Genomic DNA, 25,503 nt, shown 5'->3' on the forward strand with positions numbered 1-25,503 from the left:
TCAGGGCCGTGATTTAGGAGGGGGGGGGCTCTTTCCATCACAAAGGCGAGACAAAGGCTCTCGGTGCTGGGAAAGGGGCTTCAGCGGTGGCTCAGGAGCGGCCGTGGTATTGTGCCTGGCCAGCCGGCCTTGGCGGCAGGACAGCCAGGGCCCACTGGGTCCCAGCGGGTCCCACCAGGTCCCATTGGGTCCCACCAGACTCCCCACCCCAGCCCCTACCGCAGCCCTCCCCACAGCCACCCCGGGACCAGGGTCTGCTGGCTTCTTGGGTGTCACGGTCACCCATGGCAGGAGGGAACAAGTCCCCCATCCCCACGTGGGGTGGCTGAGACACCCCCAGCTCCCCTCAGCGCCCCACGCCAGCAGGGCTGGACAGACACCAGCCTGTCCCAGGGGGCTGTGGGCACTCCACAGGTCAGGGCATGGACTGGGGCCAGACCCACCCCGGGCAGCTGTCCCCAGCACGGGGGGACACTCAGAGCCCTGCACCACCACCACCCCCCGCCCAGCATTGGCCCTTCCTGGGTGTTCAGGGCCAGGGTCCCACTCCCCTCTCCCAGGGCCGGTCCTGGGGCCAAGGGCCAGACAAGGGATGAGCAGCTCCTCTGTGCACCGCTCAAAAGGGGCTTTGTGCACCTCGGGGCTGCCGGCACCCAGCACCACCCGCCACCACTGGCACGGGCACCGTGCTGGTGCCCACCCTGCTGGCATCTGACAGCCTGCGTCCCCCCCAAACGCCCCTCTTTCCAACTGCTCCCTGCCCTGACCCTCCTCCTCCATTCCTGGGGGGGGTCAGCCCCAAACCATGGCAAAAATCCCCCCCAAAAAAACCAGGAAACTGCTTAAGCAGGCGCCCAACTTACAGTGTCCTCTGCCGCCGAGCTGAGCCCACGTCTCCAGCCAGTGTCCTGGTGCCGTAGGGCTCGGAGCCTGCACAGAGAGGGGATTTTTTTACAGGAGAAGTATTTTTCTCCTGGTGCTGGATGGCTGATCCAAAGGAAAAGCTGGAAACAAGTTCATTGGCTTTTCTCTCACTCCCTCTGCTTGCCCTAATTTTTATTTTCCTGGCAGCCGGCGAGAGGAAGGGAGCTGGCAAGGTGATGCTTTTTTGGGAAGAGGGGAACTGCTGGTGAAAGAGTCATTCACCGCGCCGGGAGCCTGGGAAAGCAGCGAGCCGGGGGGCCGGCGGGAGGGCGGGAGCCTGATCACTGACTGCCGCGCCGAGGCTGACCACTGTGCCGAGGCTGACCAGTGTGCCGAGGCTGGCCGCCATGCCGAGGCTCACTGCCATGCCGAGGCTGACCGGCGTGCCGAGGCTCATGGCTGTGCCGAGGCTGGTTGAGCGGAGGCCGGCGGCAGGTGGAGGGGCGCCGGCAGGATGCACCAGGAAGCCAATGACATCATGTTGTGGGTTTTTTTTTCCAGGATGAAATGTAATCTGCAGACAACTTCCCCGGCCGCCCACGAGCACTGGCGCTCCGTGGTGAGGAGCAGGACAGGTCCCCCCAGGACACACAGGCGCCGGCCGAGGGAGTGCAGGGCTGGGCTGGGGCTTTATTTTTTCCCCATTTTGGGTCAGAAAAACTACATTTTGGTTCCTAACGTACTGGTGCTGTGCTCCTCAGCACACAGAGGGCAGGTCCAACAGCGGCCAGGCAGATCACAGCCCGGCACGGCTGGCGCCAGCGCCCTGTCGGGGACCCCCATCCCCATGGTGGGGCAGGATCCATCCCCAGGCTGCCCAACACGGGATGGCTTCTTTCGCCTCTTCCCTCTTAATTTTGTTTAGAAACTTGTCAGGTTGGTACATAAAGGAGGTGGAAAGATCAATCCCAGCTTTTCATCAGTGTGGGAAAAAGTATTTCACTAATCCATATTTATTGGTGTAAGGAGCCAGGGGGGGAGGGCGAGAGACCCTAATGGTCAGGAGCAAAGGACAGAAGGGACAGTTTAAGGCTGCCCTTTTCGGAGAGGTCACATGTCACCAAAATCTTTCGGTTGTCTCGGGATTGGTTACATTCTGTTCTCTTTTTTTCTATTGAGGTTGCCAAGCAACTGGCTAAGACCAGCCAAGATATTTTCTTTATTACAAGTGGAGCAGAAAGCAGCAAGGAGGAGAGAGATAAAAAAAAAAAAAGGGGGAGAGAAGAGAAGAAGTTTAGACAATTAACATTTATAGGATCACATAACTTCATTAACTTGGCCGAGATTTGGGAAAGAGACTTCAAAAAAAAAAGGTGGGGTGGGGAGCGTTAGGAATTAAAGAGAGTTAAAAGGCCAGCAGGTCCAGGGCTAAAACAATGCCGGAGCGCCCAGGAGCAGCGATGGGGGTTTCCCTCCAACGGCTCCTGCTTCCCAAAGAGCCAGCCGGTCCCGGGTAATGGCTGTGACCCAGCACAGGGGCCTTCAGCTACTGCTGATGCTCTTTATTTTTTTTAAATAGTGGATTTCTTTTGATTTTCACACTCCTAGGAATTGGGTTTATTGCTAATGGCGCTGGCGGGGAGGCAGGGGAGCCCTTCGGAAGGAGGCACGTGGACATGGCAGGAGCTGGGCATTCCCTGGCAGGTCCGTGGCGTGGGGCAGACACTGCGGGAACATGGCTCTCCCCAGGCCCTGGGACACGTATGTGTCTCTGCAGGGTGGACGAAACCTCCCAGGGCCTGAGAATGAACCTCTGTGGGCAAGCAGCCCCTGGTCCCAGATCCCTGGTCCCAGATCCCTGCTCCGTTGGTCCCTGCTCAGAGCTCAGGCCTAACCCCGGCCTGGGCTGTCCCCTCGCTGTGGGCAGGGGACATGGCTGCAGGCCAGGGCCAGGGACTGGGGTCACCCCGCAGCTCCATGGGGCTGGGCTGCTCCGAGCATCCCTGGGCCCACAGGAGTTTCTCTCCCAGCAGGAACCGATCCCTCTCCCCACACGGCCAGACCCCATGCCAGACCACACGGCCAGACATGGGGGGAGGTGAGGAAGGACAGGGACCCCCCCCAGTGACTCCCCCACACCACCCAGCCTCCCTTGGTTCTGCACAGAGACCCCAAATCCCTGGTGACATCCAAGGCGGTGGCAGGCAGTGATGGGGTGACAGCAGGGGCCAGCCCCACGCTCTCTCCCGTGGCTGCGGGGACCCCTGGCAGGTCAGGGCTGGGGGGTTCCCTGGGTGGGGAGAGGCAGGCAATGCCCCCCGCTCCCCCGGCCGGAGCCCGCAGCTGCCGGCCTGGCAACTCGGTAATATTCATTAGGGGAAAACAATGAGCATTATTTATCCCCAGCACTTTCTCTGCCGTGGGGGGCCGGGGTGGGGTGCAGGTGACCCCCTACCAGACGGGGGACCCCACGGGCAGTGCCACCCCCGCGGCAGCAGGACCGGGAGGGTGCTCCCCAAGGGGGACCCGGCGGGGGTGTGGGAGGGGACCCCAACCTCAGGCCTGCCCGGTGGCGCGGGGGGAACCCCCACAACCCCCAGTGGGGCCAACCCCGACCGCCCCGGGGGCCGAGACCCCGAGCCAGGGCGCACCCCGAGCTCCGGGGCCGGGCGGTGCGGGGGCTCCGGGCCGGGCCGGGCCGGGCCGAGCCGGGCCGGGGGCTGGGGTTTGGGAGCTGTGTCTTTAAGAGATGGCTGGCTCCAGGTTGCAGCTGCTGTTTCTGTGCTATAGAGACAGTGGAGATTCATTACTCCTAAAACACAATGGGCATTTATCACCCCGTGGTGTTATTCAAATCCAGTACCAATTGAAGGTCATCCCCATTCTTTTCTCGCCGGCTCTGCAACACATTTATTGTTGTGCCGTTCAACTAAAAGCCCTGCCCGGCCCCGGCGCAGCCCGCAGAGCCCCGGCGTGCGCATCCCTCCCGGGCGGATTTGGGACCCTCCCGGGTGGATACGGCGTGGAGGAAGAAGGGGGCAGAGCCGGGGCGTCTCGGCTGGGCTCGGGGCCGGCGGCAGGTGCAGCGGGAGCCCCGCCGTTGTGCCCCGCCGAGCCGCGGGGGCCGCCCGCTCCGCCCCCGCGGGACGCACTTTCCGCGCCCCGTGGAAACTCGGAGCCCCGCGGGCCGCCGGGGAGGAGGGCGGCTCGGGGTGTCGGGGGTCCGCAGCTCGCCCCTCCTCAGCCCCCAGCCCTCTCCCGAGGGGCCCTGCCCGGCCCCGCCGCGGAGCGGAGCGGCCGCGGCAACCGGCACCGGCACCGGCAGCGGCGGGGAGAAGCGCCGGCAGCGGGCCGGGATTCTCCCTGGCTGGAGAGGGGGGATTTGTTCCCAACTTCGTGGGAGCCAGTCGGTGAGAAGGGGCTGGGGGAGAACCCTTGATTTTTCCTCTTTTTCTTTTATTTTTATTATTATTAATAATATCCCCCCCATCCCAGTTGGGCATTTATAAATTTCGCCGGCATTTTTCAAAGTGCCCGAATTTTGAGGGCGATCCGCTTGGAATTGGTTCATTCTCCGAGGCGGGAGCGGGGCCAGGGGGTCTGTGCCCGCAGCCCCGCAGCATCGCCCCGCCGAGCCCCGGGGCTAGCAGGGGCACCGAGCCCCGCCGCCGGCGGCCAGCCCCGGCACACCGAGCCCCCGCTCCACCGGGCTGCTCCGGCGGGGACGGATCGCTTCTTTTCGTTTTCTGGCCTTTTTTTTTTTTTTCCTTTTTTCTTTTTTTTTTTTTTTTTGTGGTTTAATTTTTTAATTTCTTTTTTTTTAATAAGGGCCGATTTTTTTTCTTTCTGAAAAACGAGTTGATAAAATTAAACCCCTCGCAGTGCCGTTAAATCGAAACCGGGATGCGAAGCGCCGCGGCTGCGCTGGAAACTTGTTGGGGCCGGAGAACGGGCTGCGGGGAGCGGGCGGCGGCGGCGGGCAGGGGCTCGGTGCCCCTCTCTCCTTGTTTTCCAGGCTCCAGCCGGCTTCCCCTTGGAAGATCCCACGAACCCGGGACGGGAATCTCCGCTCCTGATTGTCCAAACGCAATTCTTGTGCGATGGAGCCGTACGAACCAAGAATTGTGTCTGGACATCTGTAGCAGAGGTTCCAACTCCACCGGCCGGGCTCCAGGAACGGTGTTGTGGGGCGGAGGAGGAAGGACGGACCGTCCCCGGGCCCGGGGCACCAGGTAACGGGAAGCCTTAGCGGGGATTTCAAGGAAACTCAATCCCGGCAGCGGCTCCGCATCGCTCAGCGCTGCCGGGGCTCGAGTCCGGATGCGCCAAACACACCGGCCGGGTCCTCGCCGGGCGGGCAGGGACCAGGCGGGGACCGGGCGGGGACGGAACCGATCGCCGGCCCTGCGGCTCCATCCAGGTTTATCCTTCTGGTTTGTTTTGCCCTATTTTGTTTGGTTTTGGGTTTTTTTTGGTTTTGGTTTGTTGTTTGTTTTTTTTAACCGCGTTTTAATTTCATTTCATTTACCCCAGCGTGCGCCCGGCCCCGGGGCGCAGCAGAGATCCCTCTGCACCGGGGACCGCTGTCCCCGCGGCCAGGAACCCTCCTCCTCCTCCTCGCCGTGCCGCAGCCCCCGGCTCGGCCCGGGCACACGGAGGCTGCTCCGGCTCTCTGCCGAGCCGGGCATCGGGCGGGTTCCCCCCAGCCCAGGGCTGCAGGGTCGGGACCTCCCCACCACGGCGGAGGCTGCGGCGGCCCCGCGCCCGCCCAGAGCAGCCCCCACGGACCCGCCGCCGGGAGGAAGGCTGCTAACAGAGAGGCTTTATGACTCCACACGCCAAGCGACTCGGCCGGGGCTGCCAAGGAAACCCAGGAGGAGGAGGGAAGCATTACAAGATCCGAGCAAAATTTCACTAAGAGCCTATCTAGGACAACGCTGGAGGCAGAGAACGTTTTAAAAGGCTTTTATTTCAGAAACTTTTTTTGTTGTTGTTCTTGTTACAGGATTTTGCTGTACCTCTCTTCTCCCCTCCCCTGGCTTTCCTCATCTTCCCATTTCTAGGTTTTTTTTTTTAGCAATGATTGGCAGGTTTTACTATAGCAGGAGCTAAGCCATCTAGGTCTACCTGTGTTAGTGAGGGGAATAACACCTCCCAGGGAAGGAACTCATCCTATCGTGAGCAAACAGCTGGGGGGGATAAGAACAGACAAGCCCAGCCTAAGGCAAAAATGCAGTGTAGAGGCAGTGCAGGCAGCAGTGCTGAAGACAACCTGCCTTTTCTCACTTGGGTTTAAGTCCCTTTCAAGCCGCACGCCACACGGGTTCATTGTTTTTCAGCCAGCTCCTACCATCACCTGGAACCCCCTCTCTGCTCCCCCAGCCCAGCAAAGCTTACAGCCATGAACTCAGGACAGTGAAGAGCCTTTGGCCTGTCTGTGCCATTTACAAACGGCGCAAGCTGGACTCAAGTCTCTGCGGCTGGATTTGGAAAAGGCTGAATATCGTTTCGTTACCAGCAGTGGGCTTGAAGTCAGGGTTCCTCAGATGCATTGTAGTCTGTGGGTGCTTTTAGTTATGCAGGTTGTGGTGGGGTAAACGTGAGAGACGAGTCACCGAAGAAGTCAGACGGGAGAATTGCTCTTTGGCACTCCCTCCACATCAGACAGAGTAACTCCTCTGTCAGACATGGGATGGGAAAGGCTCCTTGTACGGAGCACTCACGGTGTCAGGCCAGGCTGCCCGAGCAGGGGCTGGTGCACTGCACTGCTTACCGCCTCCCAGCTCCTCCTCTGTAACTCCCGGAGATCGAGGACAGGGCAAGCAGTACGTGGTGCAGATCGACTCCGAGATGTGCTCACATATGAGCCCTCTGCCCCGGGAGAGCCGCTGCTCGGGCAGGAGTGCTGCCGCCAGGGACCACCGCGTGCTGCTGGAGCAATGCCAAAACACAGGTGAGCAGGGCAGGGGGGAGTGCAGGGAGGACAATCCGGGCCGGACACTCCTAGAAGCTCACGCAGGACATTTCAGACCTGTTGGTGCCAACGCCATCCCCTCTGACCCCTTGCCTGTGCTCTTGCCGTGGCCTCCCGGCTGGCAAGTGGGCCAGTCCGTCTGTCCGAGGAAACTTCTGGAAACCGAACAGCATCCGTGCCCTAGCAGAGCTGCACACACCCACTTCCGCTGCGCTCACAGGACTTCCTCAGGGTGTGCAGTAAGAAGCCTCCCACTGATGGAAAGGGTTAAAAGCCACTGACTTTCTTTCTTGGGTCTCCCTGCTTTAGTGGTTCATCTCCTGCCCCAGCCCTTCCCCGGCCAGGCTGTAGCAACGCAGCTCCCCACTGCTCCCCACCTGCACAGAACGCAAGGGAAGCTATCAATTCTGTCCATTGTGGTGATAGAAAGATAATTTGCTGCCTTTATCACTCCATGCTGTTTCAGGCTGGGCACAGGTTTGTCTCCCCTCCAACCAAATGGTTATAAATTAACACTGTTCACGGGCTTGTACTTTACCCTCCCTCAGCTCAGGTACGAAAGAGGCATAAGGCATCAGAAAAACGAAACAAAAAAAGCCTATTTCTCTCCTCTTTCCCACAAATAAATATCACAAGCTGAAAGACACTACAGAGGGCTCTGAAGCTGTAATGTTTGCCACCTCAGAGAAAAACTAGTAAAGACACCTTTTGTTTCCTTGCGCTTCGTGTCTCGCCCTTCCTGTGGCTCGTGCACAGACTGTACCAGTAAGTACACTAAAGTATTGCATTAGAAGAATCCCAGTTCCCAGCACCAAGGCAGAGGGCACCCCAGCCTTGCCCCAAAGCAGGCACAACTCCCCCAGAATACCTCATTGCCTGCAAAGACACACCGTGCTACTCGAGGTTCAGCACCACTCTTCCTCCCGTCATGAAAAAACAGTCGCACACACTGCAGGCACTCTCTGCTTGTTAGGGTACCTGGAAGTGTAGTCAGGAGAAGTAAAATGAGGAGCAAAAGATGGATGCTGTTGTGGTGGACAGCAGGCCGCGTGCTGGCGGGGCTTTATTTGGATGTCTAGTAACAAGTGAATACGGTGGGAAGATGCAGAGACCGGGCGCTGGCAGTTCAAGAGAGGTTTGGGTGGGTTTAGGTTTTTGGGTTTTTTGCCCAGGGATTTGGATTTACATCCTCTTGTTTTTCCAGGAGTTCACCCGCCGTGCAATGTCGAGATGAAAAGCACATTATCCTGGTCCTGGAGTTTATAATCCAGCTCACCCTGCACGCCAAGAAAAAAAAAAAAAGAAAAAATGGTTTAAATGTCATTTACAAATACTAGCTGCAAAGAGAAAACAGCTCATCAAAAAGATGGTGTTAGGGAGAGCAGAAGGGGATAGACTGATGTTTTCACCCTAACGGAAGCAAAGGTGAGAGATCAGACAAGGAGCTGATGTTCATTATCCCACACCACTTTCTGGACCAGGGTTTTGACAGAACAGGTGGTTGCCTGAGGCAGGAAAATAGTTAGGGGCTGTTTGTTGTCTGAGCACAACAGTGGGCTGAAAAGGGATGATACCAGTTGCCTGTTTTGGGCAGAAATCTCCCCAGGGCTGCCTTCACCTGCAACAGCACCATGTTATTCTAGCGAAGGGGGTCTGCCTGGGGCTGCGCGGCTGCCTGGTACCCACTAAGTTGTTACCCGATGCGTGCGGGAGACCTGCTGGCAGCCAGAGGCGCGGAGCCTGGTGCTGGAGGACAGGGAATACGGGCGATCTCTCTTCAGACACTGGCTGGCTGATGAGACTCAGCAGGTTAGAGAAAGGCTCCAGGCTTCTGAACAGCCACAGTACAATACAGGGAAAGAGATCCCAGCCTGCCCCTTCCCGCTCAAATATGAGACGCTTTGCTTGGGGCAAGAATCAGAAATAGCTTCTCTGAGAGCAACCACAGAACAGACAGAGCAATATTTTCAACAAAGAAAGTCAAACTGAAGGAGTACAGACCATTAGTTCCCAGTCTGCGTCGTTGATGAGCACCAAAATTCCTGGCCTCCTGCAGAACAGAGAGAAATAATTAGGATACAGGGCTGCTAAAAAGCTTCACAAATAGTTAAGAACAAGGGATGTTACAGCACAGATCACAAGCTGACTGCCTCTAAAGTGAAAGAGAAAAAGGAATCCTAGCACGGAGGTGGAAACAGGTACAGTCTGTGCCCTTTCTAGATCAAATAAAGGGGAGGCAGGAGCAATCCCAGAGCTCATTTGAATCAAAATGCACCATTCCTGAGGATGCTCTGAGATGACTACATTTCCGTAAGATGTAGAAAAGCCAGGTAATTAAAACCCACGCACTACAGTCGAGCGCAGAGAGCTCGATGTAAAGGTAGGGAAAGCTATTCTGGTGCCCTTACCAAAGGCAGTAAATACCCGGGATCCACTCCGAGCCCCTGATTACAGGCAAAGGGATTCCCCCTCTTTGATCTTCAGTGTCCTGCAATTGTCTCTCCTGTTACCAGGGGACCTGGCACACGCTTCAGCTCACAAAGATCCATGACGAATGTTAAACACCCCCAGCGCCACCCCGCAGTCAGGGATGGGTTGCACAGCTCACTCTGCTCCATTTCTCTTGGCTTTTTTTTTCCCCTCCACAAGGTTGGCCCCATTTTGACAATAAAAATACATTTCCCAGAAGAAATATTTGTTGGCATTTCTCCGAGTGACTGCTTCAGTCCCAATGATGTCAGCGGGGAATGGACAGACCTGCTAAAACTCCTGGAATTGAGGATACATGTGCTATGGTGCTCCAGGTGACAACAGAGAGAAAGTATATGTGGCCCTGATTCACATTTAAGGTTTAAAGGGTGGGGGTGAGGGCCATAAAAGATGCTTTCTGTGGAACAGTGTGAGGTGTAGCGTGGGACACCTCCCGTTATCACTTTAGCAAACCCCATATTTTCATGGTCATTAACTTGCTTCTCAGAATGAACAGGAAAAACATATCCCAAACTGTGGGGATCAGGAAAGAAACACAAGGAGGATTCGTAATAGCTGTACTTACACAGATTCCCCTTGCATAAATAATTCTGGTCGCTCTTTCAACAGATTCTGTTTGATCCATTTTAGCAGGTTTCTGATATCCCCTGAAAGGAGAAAGGACAGCAGTTTACAAACTAGCTGACGGCTCCTAGCTGATGCCAGAACAAAGTGATTGTTCATCCACAAAAGAGTAGATGAGGAACATGCAGGATGGACGGGGATAGCCGCAAACCTCCGGTCAAAGGAACCACCTGACAGGATTGTCCCTTACCAGCATCTAACAGGCAGCCCTGCCACAAGGGAGCTCAGGGCTCTGCCCCAAACCCCACGGTTTGGCAGAAGAGGTTTCCCGCAGAAAATGCATCCCGCAAAGAATGAACGCAGTTCATGCTGAAGTGCCAAGCCAGCAGGAGACTGCCAACGTTCAGATTTCTTTAACAAGTCCCATGTCCAATGCGTTTTGTTATCACCTAACAAATTGACAATTAACTCTGTGTGATTAATTAGATTTAAAAAGTCCAAACAAGCAAGCCTAAGAATGTCAAAGGAGTGAACATAGACACTATCGGTACCAAAATCAGCACAAACGCTTGGAGACATGAGTTCTGGGGCACAAACGTGACATAACCATGCATTAAACATGCACGCAGGCACCAGCCACAGTAGCTGCATTTTGGACACCTGCAATATCCCTCGACATCACACCTGCTGTCGTGGAGTGTTCCCCATGCCATGCCTGCTCCCTCCCTCTACACTTTGTGCTTATAGCTTCTTTATTAAAGCTCAGCCTTTATCTTTCCATTTCAGTAGGTGACAGGAAGGATTTGTCTTCATGTAAAAGGAGGAGGAGACACTGCTGGCGGGTTTTTATAGTATCAATTTTACTTTGTGAGGCAAAAACAATTTCTTTAGTGATAGCATCAGTTAATTTCCTATTGGAGAGGTGAGAAGCGACAGAGGGGGGGAATAATCCGTTACAGGGTTTAGAGAAGCTGACAAATTGCAACGTGGAGTTCTCCTGCATTTGCCTCTATATTTCACCGTTCCACAAACCACTTCATCATTCTGAATCCACAATCAGTTATTCTCCCAGGGCTCCTTTAAACAGCCCTTTTTGAAAGCCCCGAAAGAGTTTTGTTTGTTTTTGAGGCATGAGGAAGCTTTTCAAAGGCACAAATCCACCAGTGAGGGCTGGAGCCCTGCTTGCAAGACGTGGAAACCCATCCCACCATCCCAGATCATCTCTCTCACATGTTGTAACCTTGCTGTAGCCACAGGGAACCTTTCCGCACACACCTCTCCAAGCTAAAAGTCAAACTCTGCGTACGATTCCCCATGTGTTTGCTTCACGACCAGCAAAAATAAATGCACTTGTAGCAGCTTGACTTAGTCCCTGCCTTACCCCAGGATTTTATGGGATCACGGATGCTACCCAAGGCAGAGCTGGGATTCTTCGGAATAATGTTACCCCCATCGCTTCTCTCACAGCAAGGATGAACAGCCCTGGCGTAGGCAGGTGCACATCAAGTAGGCGATGGGGACAAGTCCATCTGCAGCAGATGGGGGCCTCTCTTCCAACGGAAAGGGGGAGGGGGATGCTCTGAGATTCCCTCTGTTTCCCCCCGGTTTCCCAGGGCATCAGTGCCTCTGGATGACAGCCTGCCCCCCGCACTCCAGTCCCACCATGGGGCTGCCCAGAGCATGACAGGTACTGCAGCCTCCAAGCACTGGATTGCTCTGATGAGGGCAAAAAGAGCTGCTTTGTGCCTTAAAACCACCCAGTGAGCTGGATCACCTGCCTGGGGGGGCTGACCCACAACTCCCTTTTAATTATACATAGTTAAGAGCACAACATAGACCATTTTCTGCCACTTTCCTAGCAACGTGTGCCGGGGACGGTGAGCGCCGCTCAGAAGGTATATATATACCACGCTGGTCAGTCAGCTGCCAGAACAAGAGTTAACTCGTCTTCCCCTGAAAAATGCTGCTGCAACGTAAAGCCCTCAGGATCTCACACCCAAATGGCTCCTGCTCTCCATCACCAAGAAATGAAAGCCAGAGAGGAAGAAAGATGGAGAGGAGCCTTCAGGAGAAGGAGGGGGGTGCAAAGGGGACACCAGCCCCACCGCAGCAACGTCCGCGAGCTGTTTCATATTTATGCACTTGCGGCAGGGCACACAACAATGAGCTGTGCCATATAACATTCTCCTTGCATGGAATAAGCAGCCCTTTCCTCTGGGACCTTTCAGGAGAGATCATTTAAACAGAAACACGCTGCACCAGCTGGATAAAAGACAGCCACCTAGAAGCAGCCTGGACGAAGGGGCGAGAGGACTGATTTATTTGAGGCTGAGCTGGAAGTCTCCCTTACCCCTACTCCTTCCATAATAAATCTTATTTTCAGCCCCACCTGAGCCTACATTCATTTACTCCTCCCCAGAAGTCACGTACACACACACACTGAAGAATTTACACAGTAGGAAAAAACCCCCGATACCCCTGTGCATGCCTGGAGCTTCCCCGCTCCGAACGGCAACAAAAATTAAGACCCCTTCTCTGCAGCCAACCTTAACACATAATACTTTCGGCTGCTTTTTCAGCATCGAATTTTTCCCCCCACCTTCAGGTCTCTACATTCTGTACACCAATATTACTAGAACAAATCAATCATAAAGGATGAAAAATGACCAGAGCCACACCAAAACCATCTCTCACAAGTAAGATACTGAAAAAGAACAAGATTACTTCCATTGCAAGTGGTCTGGGGAGAAGCCATCTTGCAGCTCAGTGCCCCAGATAGCAGTCTTGACCAACAGCTCAGGACTCTGTATGTTACCATGACGGAAATAATAAGAGGTAAATTATAGCACAACCGCTTATCTCGTACTGTTGACATACATAGCGTTCCTAAGACATTTTCCTTCTGATACTATGTTACGGGTCTAACAGGTTTCCAGCTCCCTGGGCTGAGGATTTGCTATGCAAACAGCAGGTCCTCTACCACTGACATATAAGGAGGGAAAAAAATCTCACCCTGGTCAGGCACCACATCCGCTGACAAGTTAAACCATCACTACAGCACAGCAGTTTTACATTCATGTTGGTTCTCAAGCTGGCCCCCGTCACAGAACAGAGGCATTTGCTCTTTGCAGGAGCACGGTTGTATTGCATGCGCTGCCATTTGGCTGCAAAAGCAACTGTGCATTTTGGCCCACTGGAGTGAGGTTCAGGTGAGAGCTGAGACAATACAGCATTTCACTTCCACACCACCACCAAGTCCAGTTCATCCCAGTAATGATATATTTTTATGATTGCTGCACAGTCTCAAGGAAATCCTTTCGGTAGCCTACTCCATTTCATTCACAGCAAACAAATGTTCACACCAAAAATTCCACTCTAATTGTCGTTAACTGTCCTCACCATCGACAGCATCAGCAGAGAAGCCAGAGCGAACCAGCCGAGGAAGCCAAAATATTCTCAAACTGCAAAGGAGGGACTGAAGCACATGGTAGGAAATCCCTGTCTCATTTGTATACAGAGACAGCTTCTGTTGCCTGTGCTAACAGTACATCAAACCTCTCCAAATTCTCAGGAAAAATAATCTAAAGTTAATTAAAAAAAAAGAAAAACCGACAAACGTTTGAGAAAACTGCTTAGTTCAAGTGCACAGATGGGAGCTCAAATCCACAATACATGCATAAAACAAATCACCCAGCGAAACACACAGCTCAGGAAAACGAAACGTGTGCTTGCAGTGACACAAAGTCATTGGCTTGTCACGCAAGCGGACAGGATGCAAAAACTGCAGCGAGCGTGCATACAAAAACCCAACAGTGTCGTCTCATTTTCAGCCCAGCTGCATCATAAACACTCCTGGTTGTGGCAGACAGAACTGCACAGTCGCTCGGCCCTCTTGTGTATCCTCCAAGGCCTGATCTTCTGCATTACCCCAACTGCTTCTTGATGAGGAATCTGCTGAGCTTCCTCTGCAAGAGAAATGCATCTAGGACTCCATTTAACACTGCCTGGAACAAGAGCCCAGGTTCATTTGCACCCTCAAAACCAGGGCTGAAATCCATAGATCTTTCCCAGCTCAATAAAACCTCCCAGGCCTGACAGATTCATCAGCGATAACTCAGCAAAAGGGGCACTTGCTGTGTGCAGCGAGAAACCAGGTGCCTCAAGTAAGAAACACCAAGCTGGGTGTTGCGCTAGAAGGATCTCACCAAACTGATAAATGTGCAGAAATGTAGAAGGATTTTGCTCAACCGTAACACCAGTTGACACAGACACGCGGCTCTTGGCTCCCAGGGAGCTGCACAGGTTGCTGGCAGATACACACACACACATGCGCACAATGACCAGACGCCTCCCTGTCCCCGGCCTTAAAATCTACATACAAGCCTGCACAAAGCAGACAGTGCCTCGAAGGGCACCCAGAGGGTGTAATTACACCCATATTCTTGCCTCGGCTGCAGAACTGGGAGCTTGTTTTGGGGAAATAGGGGAACCCTACAAAGGCCAAACCATGGAAAATTCCCTTCTGGTCTGTAATAAATAAGATATATGCAGCACTGGTCACTAAGGGGTCAGTGCCGCAAGAGCACTGCGCTTTCCCGGGCCGCCTTGCGGATACCTCCCTGTGGGGTACCATTTCTTTGACCCAGAATAAGATCATTTATCATACTGACCATGGCTGAGCTCCAATTTGCTGAGGTCACTAACTCTGGACGAGCGCCGCTCCACCCACATTCTCAGCCACCGGCCTGTAACCATGACAAAGCCCCTTCCCTGCCGCTCCTCTGCCATTATTCCCCCTGCCTGCATGGAAATGTATGGAAAGACAATTTGTATCTCCCTTTTCCCACTTAAGCAGTTTGTTTTTAAAGTAGACCAGGTCCCGATACCTGCTGCCCCTCCAGGTGAATGCCTTCTCTCTGCTTTTCAATCTGACAGCCCTCCAGGAATCTGCTCTCTAAAGGAGCTTGTTACAAAACCTGACCTAAGGGGTCCTTCAGCCTCCCATCTGATATGCAAATCATTCGCTGAAGCAGACGATGGTGTGCCATAAACCGCAGCAGAAGACCTGGAATAGCTGATATAAATGGAGTCACAGGCAAATGGGTTCAGTACTACGCAGGGCGAGCAGCAAGGCAAAATTTCGCAGCAAGAGCAAAATCCATTTTCTCTGACAAGCACACAAGCCAATCCTGCCACGTGCTGGAGTGGGCAGTGATTTAAGTACTAGGGAAAAAATTAGGGGGTAACTACAGCCAGACACAAGAGAATCCCAGTCGTTGGTCTCTTCTGTTCTTGTCTGCTACAAATGATCATCAAGGTCTTGGCTTCTGTAATTTTTAATTCCATTATGACATCTTTTTCTCACTTCTCAGCTAGAAGAGCAACACCTTTCTTGATTTCCTTGGGTCCCCACAATGGGAAGGGATCACAGGGGCTTTTCATAGCCCTCCCGTTACCAGGGAAGACTCAGATCCCAGCCATCACCCAGGAGTTCTCAGCCCTGAGATTTTAATCACAACACTCGTGAACTGGAGATGAGCTGCTTGGGATCTTCCACTCCCTGTTAGAACACAAGTTCAAGGGATCTCCAATCCCACTCACTAGCCAGCAGCAAGCCTCCAGATCCATCAGCTCCCGTGACAAAAAAAGCAGCTCTGAGCTGATCCTCAGGGTAAACCTAATCCCTACTCATTTCCAAAGTCAGAGCATCTAATCCCGTAACACCCAACGCTATTGTCACTTCAGGCTCCCAAATAAATGCCAGTGCACCAAACTGTCTCTTTTAATTAGGATCACAGATCACTAGTGCTGGTCCAGAGCAGCACTATTCTGAACAACTCTTGTTCAGAATTGTCAAAGGAAGGAATCAAGAGAGCCTCAAAGACTATCACACCGGCAGTGAAGTGCCACATTGGGAATCACAGACATTAAAAATAACATCTTGTTAACAGGTCCTGTGATTTTATCCCTCTGCCTGTGCAAAATTATTATCAACAAAAGACCACCCCAAGCCTTGCCCGCTCCAATTTTAAGATGCTTGACCAATGTAGACCAGCTACCAAACCCCGAGGAAACTGTACCATGGTCTAATAGTTTTGCAGCCAGGAATCTTCTGCTTATGCACTGAACTCCCATTTCTTTATCCCTCCCCATCAATCAATGCTAGATGATATTGCGTCACCCTGGCTATAATCTGTCCTTCCCAGTGATAAAGGAGATATCCCACCTCATCACTTTTCCATTCATTTATCCTGCTTAACCTTGAATGTTGCTGGTTAATTTTTTTAAGCTGCTCAGAAAGACAATTCAGAGAATGCACTACTAACTGCGGACATAAAGCTTAGCCAAAACCCATCAAACTGAAATTTCCCCTCTCTCCTATTTTCCTAGCTTCTGGGTTTTGTGTGTGCACACACACTGAGGGATAAAAAGGAACCTTATCATTATTACAAGAGACTACCAGGAGCTGATGTGAGACCCCAGACCAGAGAGGAAGGTGGTTGCTCCTGCCAGCGTGCAGAGGGATTCCCCGGCAGCCTGGCACTGCCCTGCATGCAGCCAGCCTGGCCGAGGGAATCCCCTGGGCTGGGCTCCCCCTGGCACTGCCAGCTGGATCAGAAAGCGCCTTGAAGTCAACTCCTTGCCCCCCTCCCAGCCTGGCTGGTGGCTGGTGTCCCCTCTGGCTGCTGGATGAGTCAGATGAGTCTCAGCTCAGCTCAGGAACAGCCATGATTTTACTTCTCTAAATACAGAAATTGTGCAGAGTCCAGTCCTCGCCTCTCACTTTCAGGCTCAGATCTCCTTTGCTATTATTAGACTTTCATATACGGCAAGCACCATTAAACCGATTCCTGTCCACACAACCCAGCCACCCCCACAGATACTCCAAGCCCCTCAGTCTTACTTGAAAGGGGAAAAGAAAGGGCCAGTGAGATGATCAGGGTGGAGGAGAGGGGGGGTAAGATTTACAAGTGAATGGAGGTAAGAATGGAGCAGTTTGTGGGATAAAGGGGCTGCAGAGGGAGCTTTACAGATGTGCAGAGGGACGGCGGCTCATTGTTTAATTAAGCAGAAAGTGGCTCTTTTGAAAAGCAATTTTGCACAGGAGCTCTGAGCTCAGCAAACAACTCCTGCGAGTGAGGGCAGGAGGAGAAAGGAACAGCTGGCCCAGAGCCGTGTGAACCGCATGCTAAGCGGTTTAAAGGGCCCGGATCCTCCTCCCCAGCCCTGCTCCGCTGCCACCCTCTGAACAGTGCTGTCAGCACAGCAAATCCCACCAAGAGAAAAGAGAGAGCAGGGAGGGGGGGCTGGCACAGAAAGGTTATCCTGCTAGGTGTCCGCACTGCAATACAGCGGCTGGGAAGGAGGGTGGAACCGCCAGGCTTTGTTATCCCAGGGATTTGGTCACACACAAGAGCTGGTTTCTTGGTGCATGGGAAGCTCCTTCCACAACTGATTTGGGATGAGATGATCCAGTAATGCAGCTCCACGGCCTCCTGGGAGAGTGCTGGGACTGCTCCTGTGAGGGCACGTGTTTGTTTCCCCATTCCCTCTGAAGGACTCATTCCTTGCACAGGAGCGACACGAGGCCTCGCTAGGACAGCGACCTGAAGCTGCGCACACAGCCGCTGCACTGAGCCCTGCACCAGAGCTGCAAACGCGGCAGGGACCGCTTGACCGTGGCAGCCCCGCAGCATCACACCAGGCTCCCGGCACTGCAAATGCAGCTGCTCACACCGACTGCTGGAGAGAGCAGCCAGGATCCAGGGCTGAGCTAGTCCAGCCTGAGATCCCACCCTGGGTAACCCACTGAGTCCCCTTTCCTTGCCAGCAAATATATAATTACCTGTCTGAGAGAGATGCACAAGCAGGGGAATAACCTCAAAGTCCTTTGAGACCTGCGAGTACCACACAGTGTGGTTAAAAAGATTTGACTGCACAAAACTCCACAGAGCTATGGGGATTTTTTATCATTCTTCTAATAAGTCTCTGCACTACCAGATATATTTTCCTCCTTTAAATCAAGTTTTAAAATGTTAGGAATAATAAACAGAGCAATAAAAGCATTCTGGAATATTAATAACTTAACCACTATGTACTATCTAGCAATAGCACCGGGCATTTACAGACAACCAATGCCAACTGCCACTCTTGATTCTACACGTTGTTTTGGCATAGCACCCCAGTCAACTCTGAACACATGCCACGTTGTATTTTTTTAAGCCACTCTGCTTGTAACACAGGCCTGATCTCCTGAGATCCCCAGGCTCTTTTCTGAGAAGATGAATGCTCCCAACTCCCCAGCAGTCCTCTATGCTGTGCAGAACAAGGCCCCTGGAAAGCAAAGCTCTTGAGGAACAGACCATGCTCTTCTCTACGGGGATTTAACATAAGCAGCACTTGGCGGATTATTTTAATTTACCTGCTAAAAAAAAAAATCTGATTAGCAACAGGCTTTTTCCCTGGGGTTTTAGTAAAGGGAAACCACAAACAATTACCAAAACAGTGTGATTAAAAATTTATCCTTCCAGACTTGTAAGTGCCAAAACACAGTGAATTTTTGATTACCCCAGAAGGTCCAAGCGATCACTGCTGAAACTGGTCACTGCTGCTCCAAAAACACAAGTCCCATCACTGAAACCACAGGAGAAGTTAGAATTTGAAGGCCAGGACCTGCAGCTGAGCAGCCTGCAGCAAAATTGCCAGAGACTTTACAGACAGCCCCAACCTCCGGATACAATATCCAGTAGAGAGCACAGCAGAGGAGTTTTGGAAACACTCTTCATCAGCATGACACTGCTGAGCTAAACCTGAAATGACTACAAGGGTTAAACAATGCCAGTGACTTCCTACCCTTCCAACAGCATCCACGCAATTCGCATGGCCACAGACAAATCCACCACTGTGAGTCCCAGCGAGATGGAGGAAGGAGCACCGGCATCACTTGCAGAGCAGTCATACAATGATCTATTTGATTACTGAAGCACTTGGTTAAATTACTGTGGCTTGTTTCAGGAGGAGGCTGCCAAATACATTTTCAGTTTTTAATTTAGGGTTTCTCTCTTTTATGCTCCATTGTCTCTAATAGCCTCTTAGATGCTTGAAAATAAAGTTGATTTCCCTGCCAATTTAATCCTCTCTCCATGTGACAAATATCGTTATTCCCCCAGCTGCCTTCTCCCACACACACTGTTTTTATGCAGAATAAGCCAACAGGGCATTAATGCCTTTAGATCCTCCAACAGCATTATCAATGAGATCATCAAAATTGCCAGTAATCTGGGACAAGATTCTTGTTTAACTTGAGCTCTTCTTTCCACAACAACTCCAAAAGATTACAGGGTCCTGCACAAAGTTGTGGCTTATGTAAATCTGCCTGTCTATACAGATATATCACACCTTTTTAAGTCCCTACTTGGCAACAACTTCAACATGCAGTCTAAGACAGCTCCACTTTGGAAATAAAGAACTGCTATTTTACTGACATTGGGATACAAAAAGCCCCTTGGATAATAAAAATAGGTCCTGCCACACAGCTGTACCCCTCGTGGCTTGCTCTTGTCCCACTTGCAGCTTCCTTCCTCCTGCCTTTCCTAATCCCTCCAGGAGCCCATCTCCAGGCATCAGAAAAGGACAGAATCAAATCTTCTTGAAAAAGTTAACTGGATCTGGAACCCACCTACTTTCCACCTAGTGCCTGTTACCAGGAAAAAGGAAATGATCACATCAAAATGTGTTCAAATGATATTATCATTCAAAGAACACTCCCCTTGGCAACTATGGAGCACAGCTTGTTTTAGTCACATAAATATTTGTAGGTATTTCTTCATTTAACTTTCCACCTCCCCTCACCTCTAGGATATATATAAAAATGCCTAAACAATTAAAATATAGCTGGACCCAATGTCCCAGAGAGAAGCAGCTGCTCCACAGAAAGGAGGACAAAGACAAAAATAACCTAGAAAGAAAGGAAGAGTGGGTAAGAGAGGCCAAAATGGCCAAAAATAAGCTTGAAGGCTAATGAAATCAGTTAAAATGGGGTTAGAAGTGTAGGTCTTCAGGCAGCGTTCATACTACAGATCTTTCCTCAGAGTATTGGGCCATGGACATACGGGGTAAGGTAAGCAACAGGATGCACTGAGCAGAACTGAGCTGTTTTATTTCTCTAATAATTGTAATTCTGGCTGCAAAAAAGTAGCAAGGAACATACTACATAGATCTTTATTTACCCAGAGATAGGTTAATTATACTTTCTTAATGTGAATGGGGAAAAAACAAGGGATTAGGAATAATATAAAATTACAAGAATTTACCAAATTTCTTATTCACATGCCTCTGATCCATTTCTACTGATTCCTCACTTTTGCAACAAAATTCTCATCCAAAAATATTACAAGCGGTGTCTCCAGCGATCCCTTACTGTCAGACATTAACCGCACCTCTGCCTATACCATCCCTCTGCTGGGTGTAAATGTCACTATAGCAAAAGCCTCACAATTCAGTGTCTGCTCCTCAGCCGCTGCAATCCACAACCTACCCCCAAACTGAAACCTCCCTGTCACTCAGTGCCCATGAAAAGAGCAGGCTGCAAACCAGGGGGGCCAGCAAGTGGGCACGCTGACCATTCCACTGCTCTTGTTACAGGGATAGCAGCATCTGAAAAACATGTCAGTGTGAAAAGCTGGGAGCAATAATGGGTTAGATGAATCTGGAATGAAACACTGGAGATCGTGAGTTTGAACTCTGAGACTGAGCCAGATCTTCAGGGAAAGATTTATCCTTTAGGATAAATCCAGCTCCTAGTGAAGTCTACAGAAGTCTTCCCAGCAACTTCAAGTGGGAATGGATTAGGCCACATACAACTGCACCGCTGACAACCATCGGGCTAGAAGAATCATTCTTTGATATGAATCCCCTCCTTCCCCTGGCAGAGATAAACATCTCATGTAATAACGCCCCCTTCTTGAACATCTGATCATGGTTTGAACACCACCAATGCAGTGGGTGTCAGTGGGTATTTTAAATGTACAGAACACTGAAGGAAATTATGCTCTAGTCCCCACGTTTATAAACTGACTAAATGAGTGTTTTGGCATTTCCTTACTATCTTCCATTTAACGATCTTAAGTGCTTTAACAGTGCTGGAATTTAATGCTGAACTCTCTTGTGACACATGAAAGTATCACTACTACTTCATTAGCAACAGGGGAAAGTTAAGCAGCATGACTAAACTCACAAAGCAAATCAGCATCAGGTCATGTTTCTGGATCCCTAGTCCCTGGCCTTAACCACAAGATAACACACTATTCCGGTGCTCCTATTAGATTTGAATTACACGTACTTATGTCCAAGCATCAAAAGCACTTCTACCAATCTCTAATTACTTCCAGGCACGGCAAGAAGATTTCAGGCCTGAACGTTCACAGCTCATAGATTATGGTATTAACCATTCATGAGATATTAGTTGTTAACATTCCCCGATGCTTTGTATTATTTTGCTTTATAATCCCACTCTCAAACAGCATACAGCATTGCTATCTAGCTAGAAGAATTCAAAACATACCTGCGGTAAAATTACGTTGCAACTGAAGTATGCGCACACGTAAGGAGAAACGGAAGAGTTATTTAGTACAGCACTCCTCCGTATTGATATTCCAAATCACAAACCAGAGATTATGACTGTTTATCACTGGGATGCTCAAGTCTTTAGCTTAACAGCATCCTATTTTTTATTGTAGGGAAGGCTACAGGCAGGATGTCCAGCATCACATTCGAGCATCAGCTTTGCCATTTTCAACTGCATAGCTAATATAAAACGATTACATATACTTGAAAGTCAAATGAGTAGATAAAATAATTTATGTTACTCTGCTATACACACATCCACATATCTATACACCACATACATCGGCACACATGTATCTATATGCCTCTTGGAAACCTCTGAAGAGACAAGTTAAAACAAGGGAGAGAGGAGGTAATTAATGGTTTAAAGTATCAAGCAAGACAAATGCAGACTTGACGGAAACATTCGGGGCTGTTGTCTCTCCATGAGGAGGGCGGCAAAAGTCTTAAGGACGGACTCAATTCACAAGTGCTTAGAGAACAGGAAAGATGCTCAGACTGTTTTTGCTTGGTATTTACTCTGAGGACTAACCACTGCCAAGCTATCCGATCCACAGCACGTCTGAACGTGCTTTTTAAGATACATTGATTCTTGTTGCCAACTAATGAAACTGCTGTACAAACCAGCTTTGTTTCATTTTTTGTCATTCTTTCAAGTTATCCAACAGGTTCTGATACTCACAAGGCTCTGGCTGACAGGGCAAAGTCACCTGATGCTTTTTGACACCATCGAACAAGAGTTCTGCACCACCTCTGAAATAAAAACAATGAACCACTGAGATTTTGCTTTATTGTCAAAAGGAAGACAGTACAAAAGAGGCAATTTACATAGATGCCACAACAGAGAAAACAAATGACACAGAGTATATTTAGCACAGGATTCTCTTTGTCTTTTTTCCTCCTCTTGCAAGCCGCAAGTTCATAGGGGAAGTTGCCATCTCCCATTGCCAACACATACAGGAGGCTCCATCACAGGCCAGAACCCCACGGTGCCAGGCATCATCCCAACAGAACAGGAAGACAGCTCCCCTCCCAATGCGCTTACAAACCGCCAAGCAGCGTCTAGCCTAATGCCTTTCCTCTCCCTTTAGCTATCGGCATCGCTTCAGTTCAAACAGTATTACAGCCACCACACTACATCCAACATCGCTCGTCCCTAACACCTTTTAGCCAGAAGTCTCAAGGCATTTCATAAAACGTGAAAAATCGTAGCATCCTTCTGGAATAAATATTCCTCCAGTTTCCACTTGTGAACGGAGAGAGGAAATGACTCACTGGAGGTTACACAGCAAGTCAGCTGCAGAGCCAGCAGTCCTTGAGTCCTGGCAACCCCTTCTTGATCTACTTATTACAAAGCATTCCCTCTCAGGAGGGACTTGACTGGGAGAAGCAAGCAGAACAAGTGACGATGATAAGTTAAAGTAAAAATAAATTAATAAATACACAATCTTCCTCTACTGAACAACCTGATTAATACCTCTTTTCTTATATTCAGAACATACTGGGAGACTAGCTTCAGATAACTTAAGTGACAGGCTCTGCAAGCACAAGATCAAGCGTGAATAAAACATGCAGGGGCTGGCAAGTACAGGAGCTGGTCCTCACACCTAAAAAAATGGGATTTAAATTGGGTCCAGGTACCCAATCTCCTCAGGCTCTTAGAAAAAATATTTAACTTTTGTAACTGCAACTTACAAGCCTCAGCAAGCTCCTCACCTATATTCCTTTTCTGGAAAAGGAACAATTATGAAAATCTTGAGCTTTACAAGCATAAATCAGTTTTCCTGATGTTGTCAGGCCACAGGCCAAACTCAGTCTTAGAAGATCATAAAACTTTATCATATGAGTAGGGACATGGATAATAAATACGAATGCTACTTTAAGATACAGGACACACAAGCAGATAGTGTGAGCTCTTGAGTCTAGACCAAACAGGATGGCCAAAGTTTTAACAGTTAGGAAACTCTTATAAAATCAATGCGCTTGATACTCAACTGAGGTAGAAAAATGATGAACCCATTTTCAAAGGGCATATAATTGCGGTAAAATGTTCTTCCAACTTAAACATGGATTACTTCAGAAAACTTTTCTTATAAATTTACTTTCTGGAAACTTATTGGTGCCTCACACCCCTTGGAAATCAACGCAATAAAGAGGAGTATTTAAAATAAATAATCCCCACCTAAGTATCAACAAAGATACATCCAGACATTACTAAGTTCCTTTAAATTCAATATCTAAAAATGCCACGCTAGGTTTTCTTGGCTCTGCAATGGAAGAGCACAACAGAAGCCTTGTTATGCCCTCGGCAGCATTACTTATATGCAGCAACTCTCGTAAAGAGCACTCTGTTGGTGTTCTTCCACCAGCTCACAGAAAATAGTTATCTGAAAATTGAAGCAGCGATTATTAACATGAGCCGAGATTCATGCGAGAGAACAAGTCACAGCAATTATATGAAAAACATTTTTTTATGTAATGAAAACAAGGTCACGCTTTGTTACAGCGGGAAATGTAGATTGCAAGATAAGGTCCTTCTGTAATGCGCTAGCTGTGGGGAACTCAGCTGTGATTTGTACATAGAGAGCTCATTTATGCATTTCCAAGGGAAGCAAAAATGCATCTCACTCTTCTGGGAAAATTAGGAGAGTTACTGCAGCTGGAAGTGGGAAAGACTGAGGAAAGGATTCTTAAGGAGAAGGGTACTTAAAGGGTTATGGCATTTCTGTGTTCATGAAAGGGTGGGAAAAAGCAAATAAATAGTAGCCTTTTAGCTTCTACTAAATGGAGGCTTTAACAAAATAACACAAGTATTTCCACTGATATGCAAAGGCTTACACTGCAAACCCTTTAACTTCCCATCACCAGAACATTAGCAACACAGATCCTACAGCAATGAAAACCAAAACGCAACAGAGCGAGAACCTGGCTATTTGACGGCAAACTGAAATAAATGAAAAGCAAAGCAAAGTGAGCGTGCAGACACACACATAAAAAGACAGCCATATACATATGGAGAGAGGAAAAAAGCCGAAAAACGAGTGGAAAGTTTTTATAAATAATTTTAATAATTAAAAAAAAAAAAAGACTGGGAGGAAGGAAAGGACTTGCACAACGCGCAGAGACACGAGGGAGGCTGGGCCGCCGCCCCGGCGCGTAGGGGCCGAGCAGGGCAGGGCGGAGGCGGCCGGGCCCCGGCACGGCGGTACCCAGGAGGTCAGGGCCGCGGGAGGCCGCCGGCCCCTCCAGGAGTTCCTGACACCGACACCCCGGCCCAGCTCCCCGGGGGCGGCCGCGCCCGCCGCCCCGGCCCACGGCCCCGCGACGGCAACGGCCCCGGGCCCAGACGAGCTCGTAACGGCCCCCCGGGCCCCACGCAACAGCCGCTCCGCCTCACTGAGGGGCCCAGCCCGGCCCTACTCCTCCGCCCGGGTCCCCGGTCCCCGCTGCGGCCCCCAAGCCCCGCCGCCCGCGCTCACCCGAATTCCACCTGCAGCGAGACGGGCGCCGCCATCTTGGCGGCGGCCGGGCGGGAGAGAGGAGGAGGCGCCAGCGGCCCGGCGCCGGAAGTGCCATCCTGGTTTCCGGCCGCGCCGCGTTGCCCGGCAACGGCGGGACGGAGGGGTGGCCCCGGACCTGGCGGCCGCGCCCTGCTCGGTCCCCGGGACCGGCCGCGGCCCCGCGCCTCCGGACAGCCGGGGTCCGGCCCGGGGAGAGCCCTCAGCAGAGCTTCCTCGGTGCCGGGGCCCGAGGGCCGGCCGCAGGCTCTCCTCAGGGTGGCTGGAGGGGAGGCCCCTTCCTGCAGAAGTGTGTGCTGGGCTTTTACCGCCAGGCCACGTTATTTTAAAAATACTTATTTCTGCATTAAAGTTCACATCTTGCTACACACAGAGCCCTTTTTCACATGTTGAGAACGCTTCAGCTGTGCAAAGGCTTGGAGCCACAGCTGGCGTTGCCCAGCAGTGAAGCCAGATTAACCTCGCAGT

At 51.0% G+C, this 25,503-nt stretch overlaps 1 protein-coding gene across 1 annotated transcript; it reads right to left on the reverse strand.

Moving 5' to 3' along the window:
- Positions 1 to 7,866: 7,866 nt before the first annotated feature.
- URM1 (ubiquitin related modifier 1) lies at positions 7,867 to 25,106 on the reverse strand. The gene is made up of 5 exons (XM_075111873.1): positions 24,997 to 25,106; positions 22,200 to 22,270; positions 9,894 to 9,975; positions 8,840 to 8,888; positions 7,867 to 8,115 (listed from the first exon to the last, which is right to left on the reverse strand). Exons 1-5 carry the CDS (start codon positions 25,029 to 25,031, stop codon positions 8,047 to 8,049), a joined length of 306 nt encoding a protein of 101 aa, XP_074967974.1. The 5' UTR covers positions 25,032 to 25,106; the 3' UTR covers positions 7,867 to 8,046.
- Positions 25,107 to 25,503: the final 397 nt, after the last annotated feature.

Source organism: Phalacrocorax aristotelis, chromosome 17, assembly GCF_949628215.1.
Source record: "Phalacrocorax aristotelis chromosome 17, bGulAri2.1, whole genome shotgun sequence".
NCBI classification, from domain to species: Eukaryota; Metazoa; Chordata; class Aves; order Suliformes; family Phalacrocoracidae; genus Phalacrocorax; species Phalacrocorax aristotelis.